The sequence below is a fragment of the Bombina bombina genome, chromosome 4, assembly GCF_027579735.1.
Source record: "Bombina bombina isolate aBomBom1 chromosome 4, aBomBom1.pri, whole genome shotgun sequence".
Classification (NCBI taxonomy): Eukaryota; Metazoa; Chordata; class Amphibia; order Anura; family Bombinatoridae; genus Bombina; species Bombina bombina.
The window spans coordinates 676569885-676592205 of record NC_069502.1 but is presented as its reverse complement, the minus strand read 5'-3'; the positions used below and the strand labels follow the sequence as shown (position 1 = coordinate 676592205).

General features: G+C 38.8%; 1 protein-coding gene across 1 annotated transcript in view; it reads left to right on the top strand.

Annotated features, from left to right (window-relative positions):
• LOC128657756 (G-protein coupled receptor family C group 6 member A-like) overlaps window positions 1-22321 on the top strand; it is a 94697-nt gene that overhangs the window by 38853 nt on the left and 33523 nt on the right. The window contains exon 3 of the mRNA XM_053712166.1: window positions 14799-15656. Coding sequence (XP_053568141.1) covers window positions 14799-15656 — 858 coding nt within the window. The remainder of the gene's footprint in view (window positions 1-14798; window positions 15657-22321) is intronic.

The following is a 22321-nucleotide window of genomic DNA, read 5'->3' as shown; positions in this document are numbered from 1 at the left end:
CTTAAAAGGGCATTTAGCTCTTTTTCAAAAGCCCAAACCCTAATCTAAAATTAAAACCCACCCAATAAACCCTTAAAAAAGCCTAACACTAACCCCCGAAGATCCACTTACAGTTTCTGAAGAGCCGACATCCATCCTCAATGAAGCGGCAGAAGTCCTCATCGAATCCCGCAGAAGTCTTCATCCAGATGACATCTTCTATCTTCATCCATCCGGCGTGGAGCGGCTCCTTCTTCAAGACATCTGACACGGAGCATCCTCTTCGTTCAACGTCTTCTTTACAATGAATGTTCCTTTAAATTACGTCATCCAAGATGGCGTCCCTTAGATTCTGATTGGCTGATAGAATTCTATCAGCCAATCGTAATTAAGGTTGAACAAATCCTATTATGTATCTTAGTGTTTATTTTTTTTTTGTAACTTAGTGTTTGTTATTTTTTGTAACTTAGTTGTTAGTTTTTGGTATAATATATTTAATTTAATTTGTAGTTTAATGTAATTTTAGTATAACAGTTAGGGTAGATTAATTAATAGTTTAATATAGTTTAATGTAATTTTGTATAATAGTTAGGGTAGATTAATTATTAGTTTAATATAGTTTAATTTAAATCTAATGGTAAGTTTAAATTTATTATAAGATAGGGATGATTTAATATTTAATATAAAGTTAGCGGGTTGTTAGTTTTAGGGGTTAATTGGTTTAGTAAGTGGTAGTGATGTGGGAGGCCAGGGGTTTAGGGGTTAATTACTTTATTTAGTTACGGTGGGGTCCGGGAGCGGCGTGATAGGGGTTAATACTTTTATGTAGGTGGCGGCGGTGTCGGGGAGGAAGATTAGGGGTTAAGAACACAATGTTGGTGGCGGCGGTGGCGGACTGAAGATTAGGGGTTAATAACATAATGTAGGTGGCGGCGGTGTAGAGGGCGGCAGATTAGGGGTTAATAAGTATAATGTAGGTGGCGGCGGTGTTGGGGTGGCAGATTAGGAGTTAATAAGTATAATGTAGGTGGTGGCGGTGTCGGGGAGGCAGATTAGGAGTTAATAAGTATAATGTAGGTGGCGGCGGTGGCGGGCAGCAGATTAGGGGTTAATAAGTATAATGTAGGTGGCGGTGGTGGCGGGCGGCAGATTAGGGGTTAATAAGTATAATGTAGGTGGCGGCAGTTTAGGAGTTAATAAGTATAATGTAGGTGGCGACGGTGGCGGGCGGCAGATTAGGGGTTAATACGTATAATGTAGGTGGCAGCAGTGTAGGGGGTGGCAGATTAGGGGTGTTTAGACTCGGGTTACTTGTTAGGGTGTTAGGTGTAAATGTTACTTTTATTCTCCCCTAGGAATCAATGGGATATCGAGCAGCAGCGAACATAAGCTTTCGCTGCTTTCAGACTCCCATTGATTCCTATGGCATCCGCCGCTTCCAGGGCAGCGGATTGAAAAGCAGGTACGCTGGTCCGGCATAGCCGTGAGCGTATCTGTTAGCAGTTTGTTAACTAGCAAAAGTAGTCAGATAGTGCCGAATTTGCATTCAGAACATCTGTAGTGACGTAAGCATCAATCTGTGTTGGACTGAGACCGGCGGATCGTATTTTACGTCACAGATTTCAACTTTTGCCGGTCTGTAGACTTTGATAAATAAGGGGAATCAGGCTCTCCACAATAACGCTGCGGAATTCCAGCGTATTTGCGGTTGACGGCTTGATAAATATCCCTCCTTAAGTAAAGTGTTAGGGTTAGAATATCAGTTCATTAAAACAAAACATATTAAAATTAAAAAGTATTACATTCACATATATATACATATTAAAAGTAAGATATACTGTATGTTTAATTTTGAAATAAATGCATAAAAGTTATTTTAAAGTGATCTAGAATATGACAAGGTGTTTGATTTAGAAGGGCCAAAAGTATATTTACAGACATACAGTATATATACATATAAACACACTTGAATACATATATAGACATATATAGAAGTGCATTGGCGCCCTTTTGCAGTCAAATAGATAAAAAAAACATTTACGCACTATTAGGCTGTTTTTACTATATTGACTTTGACAGGGGAATCGAGATCTTGTAAATTGGACTTTTTGCTCACATCAGATTAGCGCACAAGTGAAAACATTTTACTTATAACTTGTAATATGAGCACTACCTGATGCGCGCAAAAACCTTACTTCTAGTGGTGTTAGCGTGCAATTAGGAGGGCTAAATAACGCTCCACTTGTAATCTGGCCCTTAATGTGTAAATTAACTAAACTATCACCTAGATTACGAGTTTTAAGCGCTATAGAGAAGTTAATTTACGTTAAGTTACGTTATTTAATTTCCTATAGCGCTACCATTACAAGTTTTCAAACATATGCCTTTTGCGTGTGATATGGTTGCGTTGAGCTCCATACTGCACACAATCAGATCGCTGCTGAGACGTGCTTGTGCATGATTTCACCATAGACATCAATGGGGAGAGCCGGCAAAAAAAAAAAAAAAACACCTGCGATTGTGGAAACAAAAGTTCCGTAACACAGCCCCATTGATGTCTATGGGGAAATAAAAAATACAGTTTAAACCTAACACCCTAACATAAATCCTACGTTTAAACACCCCTAATCTGTCAACAGAATGAGAGCTGCTTATATCCTATTTGCTGATTTGAATAGTCAATAGGATTTTAGCAGCCCTAATTCCTATTGGCTGATTCAAATTTTTCAGCCAATAGGAATGCAATGGACACCATCTTGAATTGCGTCCCTTGCATTGAAGATTCAGTGTACAGCGGAGACCATATAAAGAGGATGCTCTGCGCCGGATGTCTTCAGGATGGACCCGCTCCACGCCGGCTGGATGAGAATGCCCATACAAATGCCCTTTTCAGGACAATAGGGAGCTTAGGTGTTTTAGATTAGGTTTTTTTTGGGGGGGATTGGTTGTGTGGGTGGTGGGTTTTACTGTTGGGGGGGTGTTTGTATTTTTTTTTTACAGGTAAAAGAGCTGATATCTTTGGGGCAATGCCCCACAAAATGCCCTTTAAGGGCCATTGGTAGTTTAATGTAGGCTAGGGTTTTTCTATTTTGGGAGGGCTTTTTTATTTTGATAGAGCTATTAGATTTGGTGTAATTCTTTTTAATTTTTGATAATTTGTTATTTTATTTTTCGTAATTTAGTGTTTGTTTTTATAATTTAGTTAGTTTTTATTTCTGTAATTAGATACTTTTTGTAATTTTTAGAGTAGTGTTAGTATTTTTATTGGTAGTTTAGTTTTATTTAATTGGTAGTTAGTTTAATTTTGGTTTAATAATTATTATAGTTTAATTGTTAGTTTAAAAATATTTTTTTTTAATTTGACAGGTACGTTTTAATTTAATTTAACCTAGGGAAATTGTAATTTTAATATAAAGTTAGGGGGTCGTTAGGTTTAGGGGCTACTAGTTTAAATTAGTTTCTTTTGTTGTGGGGGATTTCGGTTTAGGGGTTAATAGTTTATTTTAGTATATTTCATTTTGGGGGGCTTGCGGGTTAAGGGTTAATAGGTTTATTATAGCGGTGGTGTGGGTGGATGGCAGATTAGGGGTTAATAATAGTTAAATAGTGCTTATGATGTGGGAGAGCGGTGGTTTAGGGGTTAATAAGTTTATCATAGTGGCGACAGTGTTGGGGAGCGGCGGAATTGGGGTTAATACATTTTTTAGTGGTGGCGATATCGGGAGTGGCAGCTTAGGGGTTAATAAATTTAATATAGTGTTTGCGATGTGGGAGGGCTCGGCTTAGGGGTTAATAGGTAGTTTATGGGTGTTAGTGTACTTTGTAACACTTTAGTTATGAGTTTTATGCTACAGCTTTGTAGCGTAAAGCTCATAACTACTGACTTTAGATGGCGGTACAGATCTTGTCGTTTTAGGCTGTAACATTAGCTTTTTAGCCGTACTGCAAAACTCGTAATACCGGCGCTATGGGAATCCCATGAAAAAACATACGCCTAGATTATGAGTCTTGTGTTAGGCTTAAAAAAACAGAGTTCAGAGGTCCCAGCGCTGCTTTTTAACGCCCGCCGGTATTACGAGTCTTGAAATGACAGGCTCATTGTTTACTTTTTCAGCCAGACTCGAAAATACAGCAAATCCACTTACGTCACGTATCCTATTTTTTCAATGGGACTTGCATAGCTCTGGTATTACGAGTCTTCCAAACAGTGAGGGGTAGACCCTCTCCTGTCAAGCCTGGTACCGCATTTTAAAGTCAGTAGTTAAGAGTTTCACACTACAACGCCGTAGCATAAAACTCTTAACTAAAGTGCTAAAAAGTACACTGACACCCATAAACTACCTATTAACCCCTAAAGCGAGGTCCCCCCCAACATTGCAAACACTAAAATAAAAATTTTAACCCCTAATCTGCTGAACCGGACATCGCCACCACTATAATAAATATATTAACCCCTAAACCGCCGCACTCCCAACTTGCAAACACTAGTTACATTTTATTAACTCATAATCTGCCGTCCCTAACATCGCCGCCACCTACCTACATTTATTAGCCCCTAATCTGCTGCCCCCAACGTCGCCGCCACTATATTAAAGTTATTAACCCTAACACCCCCTAACTTAAATATAATTTAAAATAATCTAAAAAAATAACTACAATTAACTAAATTATTCCTATTTAAAACTAAATACTTACCTATAAAATAAATCCTAAACTAGCTACAGTATAACTAATAGTTACATTGTATCTAGCTTAGGATTTATTTTTATTTTACAGGCAACTTTGTATTTATTTTAATTAGGTAGAATAGTTATTAAATAGTTATTAACTATTTATTAGCTACCTAGTTAAAATAAATACAAATTTACCTGTAAAATAAAACCTAACCTAAGTTACAATTACACCTAACACTACACTATAATTAAATTAATTCCCTAAATTAACTACGATTAAATACAATTATCTAAAGTACGAAAAAAACAAACACTAAATTACAGAAAAAAATAAAATAATTACAAGTTTTTTAAACTAATTACACCTAATCTAATCCCCCTAATAAAATAAAAAAGCCCCCCAATATAATAAAAAGCCCTACCCTATACTAAATTACAAATAGCCCTTAAAAAGGCCTTTTGTGGGGCATTGCCCCAAAGTAATCAGCTCTTTTACCTGTAAAAAAAGGTACAATACCCCCCCAACATTAAAACCCACCACCCACACACCCAGCCCTACTTTAACCCCCCCCAATTCCTCCTTAATAAAACCTAACACTAACCCCTTGAAGATCACCCTACCTTGAGAAGTCTTCACCCAACCGGGCCGAAGTCCTCAACGAAGCTGGGCGAAATGGTCCTCCAGAAGGGCAGAAGTCTTCATCCAGACGGCATCTTCTATCTTCATCCATCTGGCGTGGAGCGGGTCCATCTTCAAGACATCCGACGCGGAGCATCCTCTTCTTTCGACGTCTTCTTACTAAATGACGGTTCCTTTAAGTGACGTCATCCAAGATGGCGTCCCTTCAATTCCGATTGGCTGATAGAATTCTATCAGCCAATCGGAATTAAGGTAGAAAAAATCCTATTGGCTGATGCAATCAGCCAATAGGATTGAGCTGGCATTCTATTGGCTGTTAAAATCAGCCAATAGAATGTGAGCTTAATCCTTCAGGGAAGATTTATCAAATGTCAGGTGGACATTGATAAATGCCGTCAGCATACGCTGTCTGCATTTATCATTGCACAAGCATTTCTGGTGAAATGCTTGTGCAATGCCGTCCCTCGTAAGACTCCTGCTTCTTAACCTAAGTTTCTAGTGAGCCGGAAGGCTCGCGCGGAAACAGCAGCATCCGCTGCTTAATAATTATACCCCTTCATCTTGAGGAATTTTATCTTTGCTACTACATTTTACATTGAATAGATTTAAGCCTCCATTGATTGAAGCCATCATCTGTTTCATAAAGCACAACAGCTAAAGCTGAACGACTGTTCGTCTTTGCTCTGTCTACATCTGGCACCTTAATGCTCACTGTACATCCTTCTTCAGCTTTTGGGTGCTTAGAGTCAGACATTTTTTTTATTATTTTTTTTCTGTATCGCTAAGCCAGACATAGCTCCATAATGTTGATTTTCAATATAGACAGGTGTGAGCGCCAGTAGTTTCCTGTGAGCATACAATGTAGATTAATTTGTTATTCAATGTTTTAGGTTGCATTTCTGATTCTTTATTATTCTGTACATTGTTCTTTGATATATTTTGGGAGTTGCATATGTTTGCCCGGAATATATTAGTGATTATACTACTCTTTTTCTATAATATGATATAAATATTTACAATGTATTATAAATTTAGAATTTTATTTTTACAATTTTTTTTATTTTCAACACAAAAGAAATTATGCTTTTTATGTAGGTAATACAGATTTCTAGATCTATATATTTTAAACTCAACATTAAGGTTTGGTTTGACATAATAATAAAATATTATATTACATATATACTACAAGGGCAGACATTAGGCCCGAAACATGTCTGGCTGCTGTTGTTTGTACTTAGGCTTGTAACTGAATTTTCATGTTTTTACATGCAAAAGATTTTAACCTTTTTTCCAAAATAAAGTTAGACATATTTTTTTACTTTTTTTTTTTTCTTCTTTTTTTGTCCGGAGATATGGATATGCAGAGTGTGTGTGTGTATATATATATATATATATATATATATATATATATACACGGCTTGAAATTTCAAGTGGTCTAGGGGTTCTGGACAACTTAGACTTTTTTCTATCTTTAACATTGAGTGGACTACTACTTTTTCCTTCTGGACTAGTAGCCTTTAACCCCTAACTAGTATACCATAGTGATATTTTTCCACCCTTATATATGTGTGTGTGGATTTGTATGTGTATAATTACTGTATATATATATATATATATATATATATATATATACGTGAACATACATATGTATACACACATACACAGTTATACACTTGCCCCATAGAAGACTATGAGGTGAGGGATCAGTCCTCCAAATGTTAACGCAACTGAGGCTTTTGCTCCAAGCACAAGAATAAGAGTGCAATTGATTTAACTACTAATATTTTTGCTCTCTACTTGTAGTCTGGTCGCATGTGTAAGGAGATGTCCCTTGCCTTTTATACTTAGTCTGAGACTTCCCTGTGACTTATAGCGATTTTGTCTAGCGCCTTAAATGAACAGATACCTAGGCTGTAGGACGTTAGCACTTTTAACAAAGCTTTTCTTGAAAAGTAACTCTGTTGAAAGATAAAGATGATTCCAGCTGCATAAGGTAAACCTTAATGGTGTTTTTATTATATCAAGTAAAGTTATATTTTAACTAATGTTTTTTTTTTAGTAAGCTCCAATTACATTATATCCTGGGATCCTGCAAATAATATCAGCTACTAAAGCTATACAAATAGCAAAAAAATATATATATTTATTGTTCGTTTCCAACTCAGAACCAACAAATAACACGTTTGTACTAACTAAAGCAAAAGCCAGATAATTATTAATGTTAACTGTTTAACTCTTAAGATACCCATGCATAAAATCCACAAAAGTGGTATGCCAAGAGTGACAGAAATAAATATATATATCCATATATTTTTACATATTCAAATAGCATATATACACATATATAAACATATTACTTATGCACAATATTTCATAAATTCTACAGATTGGGATAAACACTCTTTCTCTTGTAAGGTGTATCCAGTCCACGGATCATCCATTACTTGTGGGATATTCTCCTTCCCAACAGGAAGCTGCAAGAGTATCACCCACAGCAGAGCTGTCTATATAGCTCCTCCTCTAACTGCCACTACCAGTCATTCTCTTGCAGCTCTCAACAAGAAAGGAAGTAGCTAGAGAGATGTGGTGTTTTTATTTAGTTTATCTTCAATCAAAAGTTTGTTATTTTCAAATGGTACCGGAGTTGTACTATTTTAGCCTCAGGCAGAAAGTAGAAGAAGAGTCTGCCTGTGGTCTTTGATGATCTTAGCAGGTTGTAACTAAGATCCATTGCTGTTCTCACACATTACTGAAGAGAGAGGTAACTTCAGCTGGGGGAATGGCGTGCAGGGTCTCCTGCTATGAGGTATGTGCAGTTTAAATTTTTCTAGAGAAATGAATATGCTAGAAAATGCTGTTAATACCGGATTTATTTAAGGTAAGCCTGATTACAGTGATTTAATAACGACTAGTATCATGCTTGCTGGAAAAGGTAATATTCTTATTACTTTCTCACATTACTGAAAAATAAAACGTTTGCTGGAAGTGTTTAAACGTTTTTTTTTTTATACATATTGGTGATAAAACTTTATTGGGGCCCAGTTTTTTCCACATGGCTGGCTAGATTTTGCCTAGGGATAGTTTTGTTAGGCCCTTTCACTGTGAATACAGGTTGGCAGGGGCCTATTTTCGCGCCTAAATGCACATTAGATTTTGCAGCTTGAGACATCCAGTTTCCCTGAAGGAGTCCCCTGAACACTTAGGACCTCTCTAAATGGTTTTTGTGCCTTTCAAAGTCGTTATATGGGCAGGTAGGGCCACAGCAGAGCTGTGGCAGTTTGTTGTGACTGTTGAAAAAACGTTTATATGGTTTTTTTGATCCAGTTTTGAAACTAAGGGGTTAATCATCCATTTGCAAGTGGGTGCAATACTCTGTTAGTCTATTATACACACTGTAAAAATTTCGTAAGATTTACTGCTTTTTATCACTGTTTTTCAATTTCTGACAAAATTTGTTTCTCTTAAAGGCACAGTACCGTTTTTATTTTTTGCTTGTTTACATTTATCAAAGTGTTTTCCAAGCTTGCTGGTCTCATTGCTAGTCTGTTTAAAACTCCTTGTTCATTATGTTTAGAAGCCATTGTGGAACCCCCTCTTAGAATGTGTACCAAATGTACTGATCTTACTTTAAGTTATAAAGATCATATTCTGTCTTTAAAAAATTTATCACCAGAGGAAACTGACAAGGGGGAAGTTATGTCGACTAACTCGCCTCACGTGCCAGAACCTTTGACTCCCGCTCAAGGGACTCCCGCTCAAGAGGCGCCAAATACATCTAGCGCGCCCATGGCGTTTACTTTACAAGACATGGCGGCAGTTATGTATCATACCCTTACAGCGGTATTGTCCAAACTACCAGGGTTACAAGGAAAGCGAGACAGCTCTGGGGCTAGAAAAAATACAGAGCACTCTGACGCTTTAGTAGCTATGTCTGATATCCCCTCACAATATGCAGAAGCTGAGGCAGGAGAGCTTCTTTCTGTGGGTGATTTTTCTGACTCAGGGAAGATCCTTCAACCTGATTCTGATATGTCAACATTTAAATTTAAGCTTGAACACCTCCGCGTGTTGCTCAGGGAGGTTTTAGCTACTCTGGATGACTGTGACATCATAATAGTGCCAGAGAAATTGTGTAGATTGGATAAATACTATGCAGTGCCTGTTTACACTGATGTTTTTCCAATACCTAAAAGGTTTTCAGAAATTGCTACTAAGGAATTTGATAGACCAGGCGTACTGTTCTCTCCCCCTCCTATTTTTAAGAAAATGTTTCCAATAGATGCCGCTACACAGGACTTATGGCAAACGGTCCCTAAGGTGGAGGTAGCAGTTTCTACCCTAGCTAAGCGTACAACTATCCCCATTGAGGACAGTTGTGCTTTCCTAGATCCAATGGATAAAAAGTTAGAGGGTTACCTTAAGAAAATGTTTATTCAACAAGGTTTTATTCTCCAGCCTCTTGCATGCATTGCCCCGGTCACTGCTGCTGCGGCCTTCTGGTTTGAGTCTCTGGAAGAGGCCTTACAGGTAGAAACTCCATTGGATGATATACTTGACAAGCTTAAAGCGCTTAAGCTAGCCAATTCCTTTGTTTCTGACGCCATTGTTCATTTAACTAAACTAACGGCTAAGAACTCAGGTTTTGCTATTCAGGCACGTAGCACGCTATGGCTTAAATCCTGGTCAGCTGACGTTACATCAAAGTCTAAGCTTCTCAATATTCCCTTCAAGGGGCAGACCCTATTCGGGCCTGGACTGAAGGAGATCATTTCTGATATTACTGGAGGAAAATGTCATGCCCTTCCTCAGGATAGGTCTAACAAATTAAGGACCAAACAAACTAATTTTCGTGCCTTTCGAAACTTTAAGACGAGCGCGGCATCATCTTCCTCTAATACAAAACAAGAGGGAAATTTTGCCCAGTCCAAGCCAGTCTGGAGACCTAACCAGGCTTGGAACAAAGGTAAACAGGCCAAGAAGCCTGCTGCTGCCTCTAAGACAGCATGAAAGATTGGCCCCCGATCCGGTAACAGATCTAGTAAGGGGCAGACTTTCTCTCTTCGCCCAGGCTTGGGCAAGGGATGTCCAGGATCCCTGGGCATTGGAAATTGTGTCCCAGGGATATCTTCTGGACTTCAAAGCTTCTTCCCCAAAAGGAAGATTTCACCTTTCACAATTATCTGCAGACCAGATAAAGAGAGAGGTATTCTTACATTATGTTCAAGACCTCCTAGTTATGGGAGTGATCCACCCAGTTCCAAAGGAGGAACAGGGGCAAGGATTCTATTCAAATCTATTTGTGGTTCCCAAGAAAGAGGGAACCTTCAGACCAATCTTAGATCTCAAGATCCTAAACAAATTTCTCAGGGTCCCATCTTTCAAGATGGAGACTATTCGAACCATCCTACCTATGATTCAGGAGGGTCAATACATGACTACCGTGGACTTAAAGGATGCTTATCTTCACATTCCGATACACAAAGATCATCATCGGTTTCTCAGGTTTGCCTTCCTAGACAGGCATTACCAGTTTGTGGCTCTTCCCTTTGGGTTAGCTACGGCACCAAGAATCTTTATGAAGTATCTGGGGGCACTTCTGGCGGTCCTAAGGCCGCAGGGCATAGCAGTAGCCCCTTACTTAGATGACATTCTGATACAGGCGTCGAATTTCCAAATTGCCAAGTCCCATACGGACATTGTTCTGACATTCCTGAGGTCTCATGGGTGGAAAGTGAACGAAAAGAAGAGTTCTCTATCCCCTCTCACAAGAGTTTCCTTCCTGGGAACTCTGATAGATTCTGTAGAAATGAGGATTTACCTGACAGAGGCCAGGTTGTCAAAACTTCTAAATTTCTGCCGTGTTCTTTATTCTACTTCTCGCCCTTCGGTGGCTCAGTGTATGGAAGTAATCGGCTTAATGGTAGCGGCAATGGACATAGTGCCTTTTGCCCGCCTACATCTCAGACCGCTGCAACTCTGCATGCTCAGTCAGTGGAATGGGGATTACACAGATTTGTCCCCTCTACTAAATCTGGATCACGAGACCAGGGATTCTCTTCTCTGGTGGCTATCTCGAGTCCATCTGCCCAAAGGTATGACCTTCCGCAGGCCAGATTGGACCATAGTAACTACAGATGCCAGCCTTCTGGGCTGGGGAGCAGTCTGGAACTCTCTGAAGGCTCAGGGGTCATGGACTCAGGAGGAGGCTCTCCTTCCGATAAAAATTCTGGAATTAAGAGCGATATTCAATGCTCTTCAGGCTTGGCCTCAGCTAGCGGCAGTGAGGTTCATCAGATTTCAGTCGGACAACATCACGACTGTAGCTTACATCCACCATAAAGGGGGAACAAGGAGTTCCCTAGTGATGTTGGAGGTTTCAAAGATTATTCGTTGGGCAGAGATTCACTCTTGCCAACTATCAGCTATCCATATCCCAGGTGTAGAGAACTGGGAGGCGGATTTTCGAAGTTGACAGACTCTTCATCCGGGGGAGTGGGAGCTCCATCCGGAGGTGTTTGCATAGTTGATTCAACGTTGGGGCAAACCAGAACTGGATCTCAGGGTGTCTCGCCAGAACGTCAAGCTTCCTTGTTACGGATCCAGGTCCAGGGATCCCAAGGCAGCGCTGATAGATGCTCTAGCAGCGCCTTGGTCCTTCAACCTGGCTTATGTGTTTCCACCGTTTCCTCTGCTCCCTCGTCTGATTGCCAAGATCAAGCAGGAGAGAGCTTCAGTGATTTTGATAGCACCTGCGTGGCCACGCAGGACTTGGTATGCAGATCTGGTGGACATGTCATCCTTTCCACCATGGACTCTTCCTCTGAGACAGGACCTTCTACTTCAGGGTCCTTTCAACCATCCAAATCTAATTTCTCTGCGGCTGACTGCTTGGAGATTGAACGCTTGATTTTATCAAAGCGTGGTTTCTCCGAGTCGGTCATTGATACCTTAATACAGGCGCGAAAGCCTGTCACCAGGAAAATCTATCATAAGATATGGTGTAAATATCTTCATTGGTGTGAATCCAAGGGTTACTCATGGAGTAAGGTCAGGATTCCTAGGATATTATCTTTTCTCCAAGATGGATTGGAGAAGGGTTTTGTCAGCAAGTTCCTTAAAGGGACAGATTTCTGTTCTGTCTATTCTTTTGCACAAACATCTGGCTGAGGTTCCAGACGTGCAGACGTTTTGTCAGGCTTTAGTCAGAATTAAGCCTGCGTATAAACCTGTTGCTCCGCCTTGGAGTTTAAATTTAGTTCTTAAGGTTCTTCAAGGGGTTCCGTTTGAACCTTTGCATTCCATAAATATTAAGCTCTTATCTTGGAAAGTTTTGTTTTTAGTAGATATCTCCTCGGCTCGAAGAGTTTCGGAGTTATCTGCTTTACAATGTGATTCTCCTTATCTCATGTTTCATTCTGATAAGGTAGTGTTACGTACCAAACCTGTTTTTTTACATAAGGTGGTATCTAATAAAAATATCAATCAGGAGATTGTTGTACCGTCACTGTGTCCTAATCCTTCTTCAAAGAAGGAACGTCTTTTACACAATCTTGACGTGGTTTGTGCTTTAAAGTTTTATTTACAAGCTACTAAATATTTTCGTCAAACATCTGCATTGTTTGTTGTCTACTCTGGACAGAGGAGAGGCCAAAAGGCTTCGGCAACTTCTCTTTCTTTTTAGCTAAGGAGAATAATACGCTTAGCTTATGAGACTGCTGGCCAGCAGCCTCCTGAAAGGATTACAGCTCATTCTACTAGAGCAGTAGCTTCCACATGGGCTTTTAAGAATGAGGCTTCTGTTGAACAGATTTGTAAGGCGGCGACTTGGTCTTCGCTTCATACTTTTTCAAAATTCTATAAATTTGATACTTTTGCTTCTTCGGAGGCTATTTTTGGGAGAAAGGTTTTGCAGGCAGTGGTGCCTTCCATTTAAGCACCTGCCTTGTCCCTCCCTTCATCCGTGTTCTATAGCTTTGGTATTGGTATCCCACAAGTAATGGATGATCCGTGGACTGGATACACCTTACAAGAGAAAACAAAATTTATGCTTACCTGATAAATTTATTTCTCTTGTGGTGTATCTAGTCCACGGCCCGCCCTGTCATTTTAAGACAGGTGTGTTTTATTTTTAAACTACAGTCACCACTGCACCCCATGGTTTCTCCTTTCTCTTGCTTGTCTTCAGTTGAATGACTGGTAGTGGCAGTTAGAGGAGGAGCTATATAGACAGCTCTGCTGTGGGTGATCCTCTTGCAGCTTCCTGTTGGGAAGGAGAATATCCCACAAGTAATGGATGATCCGTGGACTGGATACACCACAAGAGAAATAAATTTATCAGGTAAGCATAAATTTTGTTTTACATAGACTAGCACAGAGTGTAGCCAGTTCTCACAGGCTTTAATAATGCCCTCTTCTCCGTGTCAGTAATTATTGCAGTCTGCTGTCAATATGCTGGATTCCAAATATTAGAGACATGAGTTTATCATTTTCATACAAAACACAACACATGACCTCAGAACCACCTTATCAAGAAGAATAGAGTTGACCCTTTCGAATAACAGATTATCTGTAAGCTCTCTTACTACCAGATCTAACTACCAGAGCTAACATTATTTCTCAGTTTTTCACCCAATAAATAATGGATAATAATTACCAATCCTTTCACTACCAAATAAAAGAACAGGTAGAACCAAACTCAACAGCGGATGCTACTTTCTACGCCCATCGTTTCCGGCTCGCCAGAAATGTAAGTTTAAAGCAGCAGTCGTAAGACCACTGCTCCTTAACTTGTCCGCCACCTTTTATGTGGTGGACTGCAATCAAATCAATCAATCAAATGCTTGTGCAATGTTAAATGTAGACAGCGTATGCTGTCAGCATTTAGTGATGTTGGGCGGACATGATTCGCTACAGCAAATCATGTCCACCCGGCACCTGGTAAATCTACCCCTTTCTCAGTCATATCAAGCAGTTGGTCACTACCCTCTAAGTGCTGCAGAGAACAAATAATTTTAATCTAGTTAATTTAATTACTTATATACTTGTATTCATGCACATGATATATACGCCTCTTGTACACAGTCAGTCATTACCTGCATTTGAACTCTATGAAATAAAAAACAGTTTTTTTAATATGTTGTTCCATTAAAAAAAATTGACTACTATACAGAAAAATCACTGTGGGACATTAATGTCAATAACCTTTTTTTCTGGGGAGTATGGAGAGAAGGCCTTGTCATGGGTACAAACCTCCACTGTAAATAAAACCTAACACGTGCTTTTCTAAAGCTGCATCAACCATCAAGGGTTACACAGTTGCCTATTATTTTATAACATTATATATTGCTGAATATTTAAAAAATATTACAATCTTAAATGTGCTTTCACTTATTATTAAATTATATATTGCTGAATTTGTATTGTATTGTTATTTAAAAAGTATTACAATGTAAAATGTGCTTTCACTTAATATTGAATTATTTATTGCTGATTTTCTGTCCCTCTAGGTGAGTCCCGCTTCAACTGTCACATTTCTCAGTGATACTTTGAAGTTCCCTTCATTTCTACGTACTGTTCCAAGTGACAAATATCAAACACAAACTATTGCTAAGCTTATCAGAGCATTTGGTTGGAACTGGGTTGGTGTGATTTCAAGTGATGATGACTATGGACGTTCAGGACTTGACTACATAAACAGATTTCTGGAAGAAGAGAGAATATGTAAAGCATTTTCTAAAATTGTTCCATCAAATGTGGAATATCCTTCTATGGCAAAAGAAATAAACATAATTCTTAATGAGCTTAGCAACTGTACTGCTAATGTTGTGGTCATTTTTGCAAACTCACCAACTATCATTAAAGTTTTGCAGGAGTGTATAAGAAGGAATATTTCCAGAACATGGATTGCAAGTGACAGTTGGTCAATCTCCAGAGAAGTTTCTAGAATAAAAAATATTAATAAAGTTGGAACTATACTTGGAATTGATTTTGAAGCAAGGCAAGTACAGGGGTTTGATGATTATCTGAAAAACCTCCAGCCTCCACCACATGGAGCAATAAATACATTTCTTAAAGCGTATAAAGAGCTACGATTTGGCTGTACTGATGACTACAAGAAATACCTGGATTGTATTAATTCTTCTTCTAAATATTGTCCTCAGACAGATTCCATAAGCCAGAAATCTGCCTTGGCATGCAGCGTGGGGAATATCAACCTTGCAAATGATGACTATTTGGTGCAACATATTGAAATTAGTACAACGTACAGCACTATTTTAGCTGTTACAGCCATTGCTCAAGCTGTCAAAAATATAATGTGCAGCAATGGAAACTGTGAAAAGCTTAAGAGTTTGCCACCTCATGAGGTAAAGTAAAACAGCATAACTTTAACATATTATGTATTGCAAGACAACTAAGTTATATTGGGCCTATAGTCTAAGTTACAATAAGACATGGTAGGGCAGTGTTTTTAATCACTTTTAAACAATTCCAATCAATAAGGAGAGTTGTTATTTAACTAAAAAAAAAACACTTAGGGGCTGATTTTTGAATGTGCGGGCGGACATGATCCGCTGTAGCAGATCATATCTGTCCCACATCGATAAATGACGACAGCATTCACTGTCGGCATTTATCATAGCACAAGCATTACTAGTGAAATACTTGTGCAATACTGCCCCCTGCACACTCACGGCCAATCGGCCACTAGGGGGTGTGAATCATCCAGATCGTATCCAATCAGGATGATTACTGTCTGCCGCCTCAGAGATGGCGGATGAATTAAGTAGCAGAGGTCTTAGGACCGCTGCTTCTTAAAGGGTCAGTAAACCTTAAAATTAATGTTATATAATTCTGCACATAGTGCAGAATTATATAACATTATATTAGCCAACCATTATTTAACATAATATTGCCTTTTTATTTTTAGCAAAAAACGCTGTTTTACAGACCCGCTCTCTGGGCTCTTCTGAGCGGGTCTGTTTTTTTTCCTCAGCGCATCGAGCCAGCTGTATAGTCACAGCCCGGCCCGACCGCGCCATAAGACTAAGTGCAGCTCGCTCCCTCTCTGTCTGACAGCAGGAGCGAGCTGCACTTAGTCTTATGGCGCGGTCGGGCCGAGCTGTGACAATACAGCTGGCTCGATGCGCTGAGGAAAAAAAACAGACCCGCTCAGAAGAGCACAGAGAGCGGGTCTGTAAAACAGCGTTTTTTGCTAAAAATAAAAAGGCAATATTATGTTAAATAATGGTTGGCTAATATAATGTTATATAATTCTGCACTATGTGCAGAATTATATAACATTAATTTTAAGGTTTACTGTCCCTTTAAATCTTGTTTCCGTCGAGCCTGCAGGCTTGCACGGAAACTGTAGCATACGCTGCATAGTAAATCGGCCCCTTAATCTGTAAATTAATATATAAACAAAAGCAAGGTAAGCATTCACAAGTATGACAGGAATCCAAAGATATGCAGTTAAAGCAAAACATGACAACTAATTATGCAATATTGACTTCCTAAAATATTTGAATACAGTTATTCCAATTATTGCAATCATATGATCATATTTACATTTGTTCACACAATTATTTTAAAGTGTTATTTTAGTTGTATTTTTACTTTTTAAACAAAAATTAAAGCATTAACTTTAAGTCAGAATTAAAATGTCATGGTTTTCAGTTTTTGCTACTCCAGTCCTCAAGTACACCTAACAGGACATCTAAACTAGAGCACAGGTGAAATAATCAGCTGATCCGTAACCATGGTTACTAACCTGCTCTCACCCACCTGCTGATTATTTCACCTGTGCTCTAGTTAAGATATCATGAAAATCTGGCCTGTTAGGAAAACTTGAGGACTGGAGTTGAGAAACACTGGTTCAAACTAAGGGGTAGATTTATTAAATGTTGGAAGGACATGACCCGCTGTAGCCGATCATGTCCGCCCGACATTGCTAAATGCCAACAGCATACGCTGTCTGCATTTATAATTGCACAAGCATTTCTTGTGAAATGCTTGTGCAATGCCGCCCCCTGCACATTTGCGGCTAGCAGGGAGTGTCAATTATTTATTTATTTAAAAAATATTTTACCAGGAAGGATACATTGAGATTTCTCTCATTTTCAAGTATGTCCTGTGTTCATAAAACATTGCATTGATACAATAGGGTACAATAAAATACAAAAACAATAATACGCAATATATGCAAAAATTTAACATAGAACAGGTAGGAAATATATAATCAACCATGACAGGTGCATTCTGTTTTGCGATATGTAGAGAGGGATCTCTTAAAGGATATTAGGCTTGGGGAAGGTTTGAAAGTGTGAGGGAGGTCATATCATATTTTCGGTGCTCTGTAGGAAAAGGAGGATCGAGCTGCTTTCTTTTTGTATTGAGGCAAGCAAAATAATGTGCTGGTACTGGATCAGAGGTTATAGGAGGTGGGAATAGCTGAAGAGAGCATTCTGCTCAGGTAGGGTGGGAGCTTCCCAGAAAGGCTCTTAAACACAAGGCAGGTAAGATGGAGGGTGCGTCTGGATTCCAGCGACAGCCAGTTTAGTTCTTTTAGCATGTCACAATGGTGGGTCCTGTAGTTACATTGTAGCACAAAGTGGCAGAACGAGTTATATAACGTATTTAGATTATTAAGGTGAGTTTGCGGAGCAGGTGCATATACTATGTCCCCATAATCCATGATAGGCATCAGCATTTGCTGTACAATCTTTTCCTTTACTGTAGGACTGAGGCAGGATTTGTTTCTGTACAGGGCACCTAGTTTTGGATAAAGTTTAGATGCACGTTTTTCTATGTGGGGGCCAAAAGATAGATTAGGGTCTAACAACATGTCAATCATCCCGATCATATCTGAGTTGTATGAGTTAAAGCTGCATCTTAACGTTTGTTTCCAGCGAGCCTGAAGGCTGGCGTGGAAACCGCTGCATTCGCAGCTTAATAAATCTAGCCCAAAGCATGTAATTAAAAAAAAACTTTACTTTTTTTTGGTTAAATAATAAACTCAGGTAGGCTCATAGGATATAAGGAACGTGCATGTGTCTGAAAGTGGTTTGTTGCAGTATTATACATTGTTACAAACGCTGCTGACATTGAGTGCTAAGGACAAGTTTCTGAGCTCCTATGACTCTACTTTGGTGTACTCTTCAACAAAAAATAACAGAGAAATATAAGCAAATTTGATAATAGATGTAAACTCTAACTCACTGGTTTTCAAACCTGTCCTTGGGTCTCTCTAACAGGCCAGATTTTTAGGATTATTTTGGGTAAGATCAGGTTAATAACCGTGTTTACTAATCAGCTGATCATTTCACATGTGCTCCAGTTCAGATATCCTGAAAATGTGACCTGTTAGGGAGGCCTGAAGACAGGTTTGAAAAACAGTGTTCTATCTTAATTCTCAAAGTATAAATCTGACTTTACTGTCCCTTTAATTCAAGAAAAAAAACTTTGTGTGAATCCTTGATTAAAGGTACACAAAACCCATTTTATTTATTTTTTTGATTCAGACAGAGCATACAGTTTTAAACAACTTTCCAATTTACTACTTTTATCTAATTTGTTTTGTTCACATGGTATCATTTGTTGAAAAGTATACCTAGGTAGGCTCAGAAGCTGGGAGATAGCTGCTGATTGGTGGCTGCACATTAATGCCTATTGTGATTATCTTACCGATGCGTTCAGCTAGCTCCTAGAACTGCACCGTTACTCCTTTAGGAAAGGATAACAAGAGAATGAAGCAAAATTGGTAATAGCAGTAAATTGCTATATATATTGAATGGTTGTATGTAAGTTTTTCAGAAATAAACCATTTTTGCCTAGCAATGTGCCACAGGCTAATCTGATGGCCTGTGTGATTTGTTTGTATAATTAAGTGGAGTGACCTTTATAAAATCAGCCAGGTAAATAAGTTTTAGTATTATTTAATGAACATGATAACCAATTGTTGAAGCATTTGAAAGTGATGCAGCATAACTGTAAAAAGCTAACTAGAAAATATTACCTCATCATCTCTATGTAAAAAAAGGAAGATATTTTACCTCAAAATTTCCTCAGTAGCCACATACCACTGTAAATGGACTTTAGGCATCCAATTAGGATGCTAGTCCCAGGACTTGCAAGGGAGCAAGCATCTGCATGTGCAGGCTGTGTGATATTGAGATTATCAGTTGGTATGAACCATATCAACCTGTTATGTGCACAATGGTAGAGTCAGGAAGTGCCTCTTGCAGAGTGTGTGTGTGTATAGCATTCTTAATAAAGTTTACAGTTATGAAGACCTGTGCTTGATCTCCTTATATAAACTAAGATAAAAATGGTGTCAGAATAAGGAGTTCCCTGCTTCTATCTGAACTGACAAGCAAGGACTCAGAGGAATCCATTAGAAATCTTTGCAGCAAATTGAAAGTGTGAGAGTCAAGGCTCTGGCAGAGTGACTACAGCTTCTTCTCATGAACTGAGTAAGTGCATCATAACTTGTACAACTGATTGATTCTAACAGCACTACAGACTTTTATATTAATACTGCATAATTCAGAACATTAAGATGGAAAAGTTAAATCCTCCACCAGAATTGAAAATGACTGGTAATATGGAAGATGCATGGCAGAGGTTTAAGCAAAGATTCCAGCTATATGTTAGAGCTATAGGAGCTCAGGAGCAAGATGATGAACAAAAGATTGCACTTTTTCTGACTGTAGCAGGATCAGCAGCAATAGATGTATACAACACCTTCACATTTACAGATGAAGAAAGGGATGTTTATCAGGTTGTTCTAGACAAATTTGAACAGTACTGTGTACCTAGACGCAATGAAACCTATGAAAGGTATCTTTTCAGATGTAGAATGCAGAATGAAACAGAGACTATTGAGGAGTATGTAACAGACTTAAAACTGAAAAGTAGATCATGTAATTATGGAGCAATGTGTAACTCATTAATCAGAGACCAGTTAGTCATGGGCAGCAGAAATATAAGGGTTAAAGAACGCTTGCTCAGAGAGAAAGATTTAACACTGGAAAAGGCAGTAGAAATTTGTCAAAGTTCAGAGGCAGCACAGGAACAAGTGCGCACACTCTGCCACAGTACAGCAGCAACATCAGTAATGTCAGTTACAGTGGGGAAAAACAAAGTGCATCCACATTATGAAAATAAAATGAAAGGAAAAAGTTTTATCACACAAACAGCAAATTCTCAGCCTGAATCAGACTGGCTATGTACCAGATGTGGAAAGCAGCATGGCATAAGACAATGTCAGGCTTATGGGCAAATCTGCAGAAAATGTGGAAAAAGGAATCACTTTCAAAAGATGTGTAAAGCTAAAAAAACGGTTCACATTGTTGACCAGTCAGAAAGTGAGGAATCAGAAGAATTCTTTATTGGACTTGACTTGACGTAACCAAAGCTACAGATAAGGAGTGGGTCATTGAAGCTATTACAAATGGCACTAATATTGCTTACAAAGTAGATACAGGTGCACAAGCTAATTTGATGCCTGAGAGCAAGTATCACCAATTGAAGAACAAACCAGAACTTCTGAAAAGCTCAGTTAAACTAAAGACATATAATGGGGATTTTATCCCAGTGCTTGGTAAGTGCAGTGTGTTCCTGGAATATGGAAATCAAATGCATAAAATGAACATTCTGGTAGTTCCAGGAAACAAACCAGCTCTACTGGGTCTTCAAATGTGTGAAACTTTAGGACTGATTAAAAGGGTAAATGCCATTGAAGGAACTAATAAAGAAGAGAACATAGAACATTTATTAACAGACTATGCTGCAGTATTTGAAGGAATAGGATGTCTTCCAATGCAACATAAAATACAACTAAAAGAAGGTTCTCGTCCAGTAGTGCATGCCATGCGAAATGTTCCAGTTGCTCTAAGGGATCGTCTTAAACGGGAACTTGCCAGGATGGAGGATAAAGGTATTATAAAGAAAATCAAGACACCTACTGAATGGGTTCATTCTATGGTGTTGGTGGAAAAACCGGATGGGGGTTTCAGAATCTGTATTGATCCCAAGGAACTGAATAAAAGCATCTTAAGAGAACACTTCCATTTACCAACAAAACCAGAATTGCTTGGGGAGCTAAGTGGAGCAACTGTATTCAGTAAACTGGATGCATCCTCAGGATTTTGGCAAATTCCACTGGAGGAGGAAAGCATGAAAATCTGCACTTTTAATACTCCTTATGGGAGGTACTGTTACAAACAATTGCCCTTCGGCTTGTGTTCAGCACCAGAAGTGTTTCATAGTACCATGCAGCAACGAATACCAGGCACAACCGTATTCATTGATGATATTCTGATCTGGGGTAAAACCAAGCAAGAACATGATGAAAGGCTAAAGATGGTCTTAGATGTTGCTAAGGAGAATAATTTGAAGTTCAATAAGACAAAGTGTCAATTCAGAAAAACTTCAATTCAATATTTGGGAGAACAACTCACAGGAGGTGGTGTTTTACCAGACATGAAAAAGATTAAGGCAATTACAGAAATGCCACAGCCAGAAAATAAGCAAGATATACAACACTTACTAGGAATGGTGAATTACCTTGGCAAGTTCATACCAAATTTACCAGACAAAACTGTACTAATGCGACAACTACTCAGAAAAAACTATTCCTGGGAATGGTCAGAGAATCACTAGAAAGAATGGAAGTTTTTGAAGGACATGCTTACTACTGCACCAACTCTGCAATTCTTTGATCCAACGGCAAAAACAAAGTTGTCAACTGATGCTTCACAAAATGGATTGGGAGCAGTTCTATTTCAAAATCAAGGCTCGGGATGGATGCCTGTGGCTTATGCATCTAGGGCATTGACAGATACTGAAAAATCATATGCTCAAATTGAAAAGGAAACACTGGGACTAGTTTACGGATGTGAAAAATTTCATGTTTATTTGTATGGAAGAGTATTTTCAGCAGAAACTGAAACCTTTGATTCACATCTACCAAAAGGGCTTGATAGATGCACCTCCAAGAATTCAACGTTTTGAGACTTCAAAGGTATGA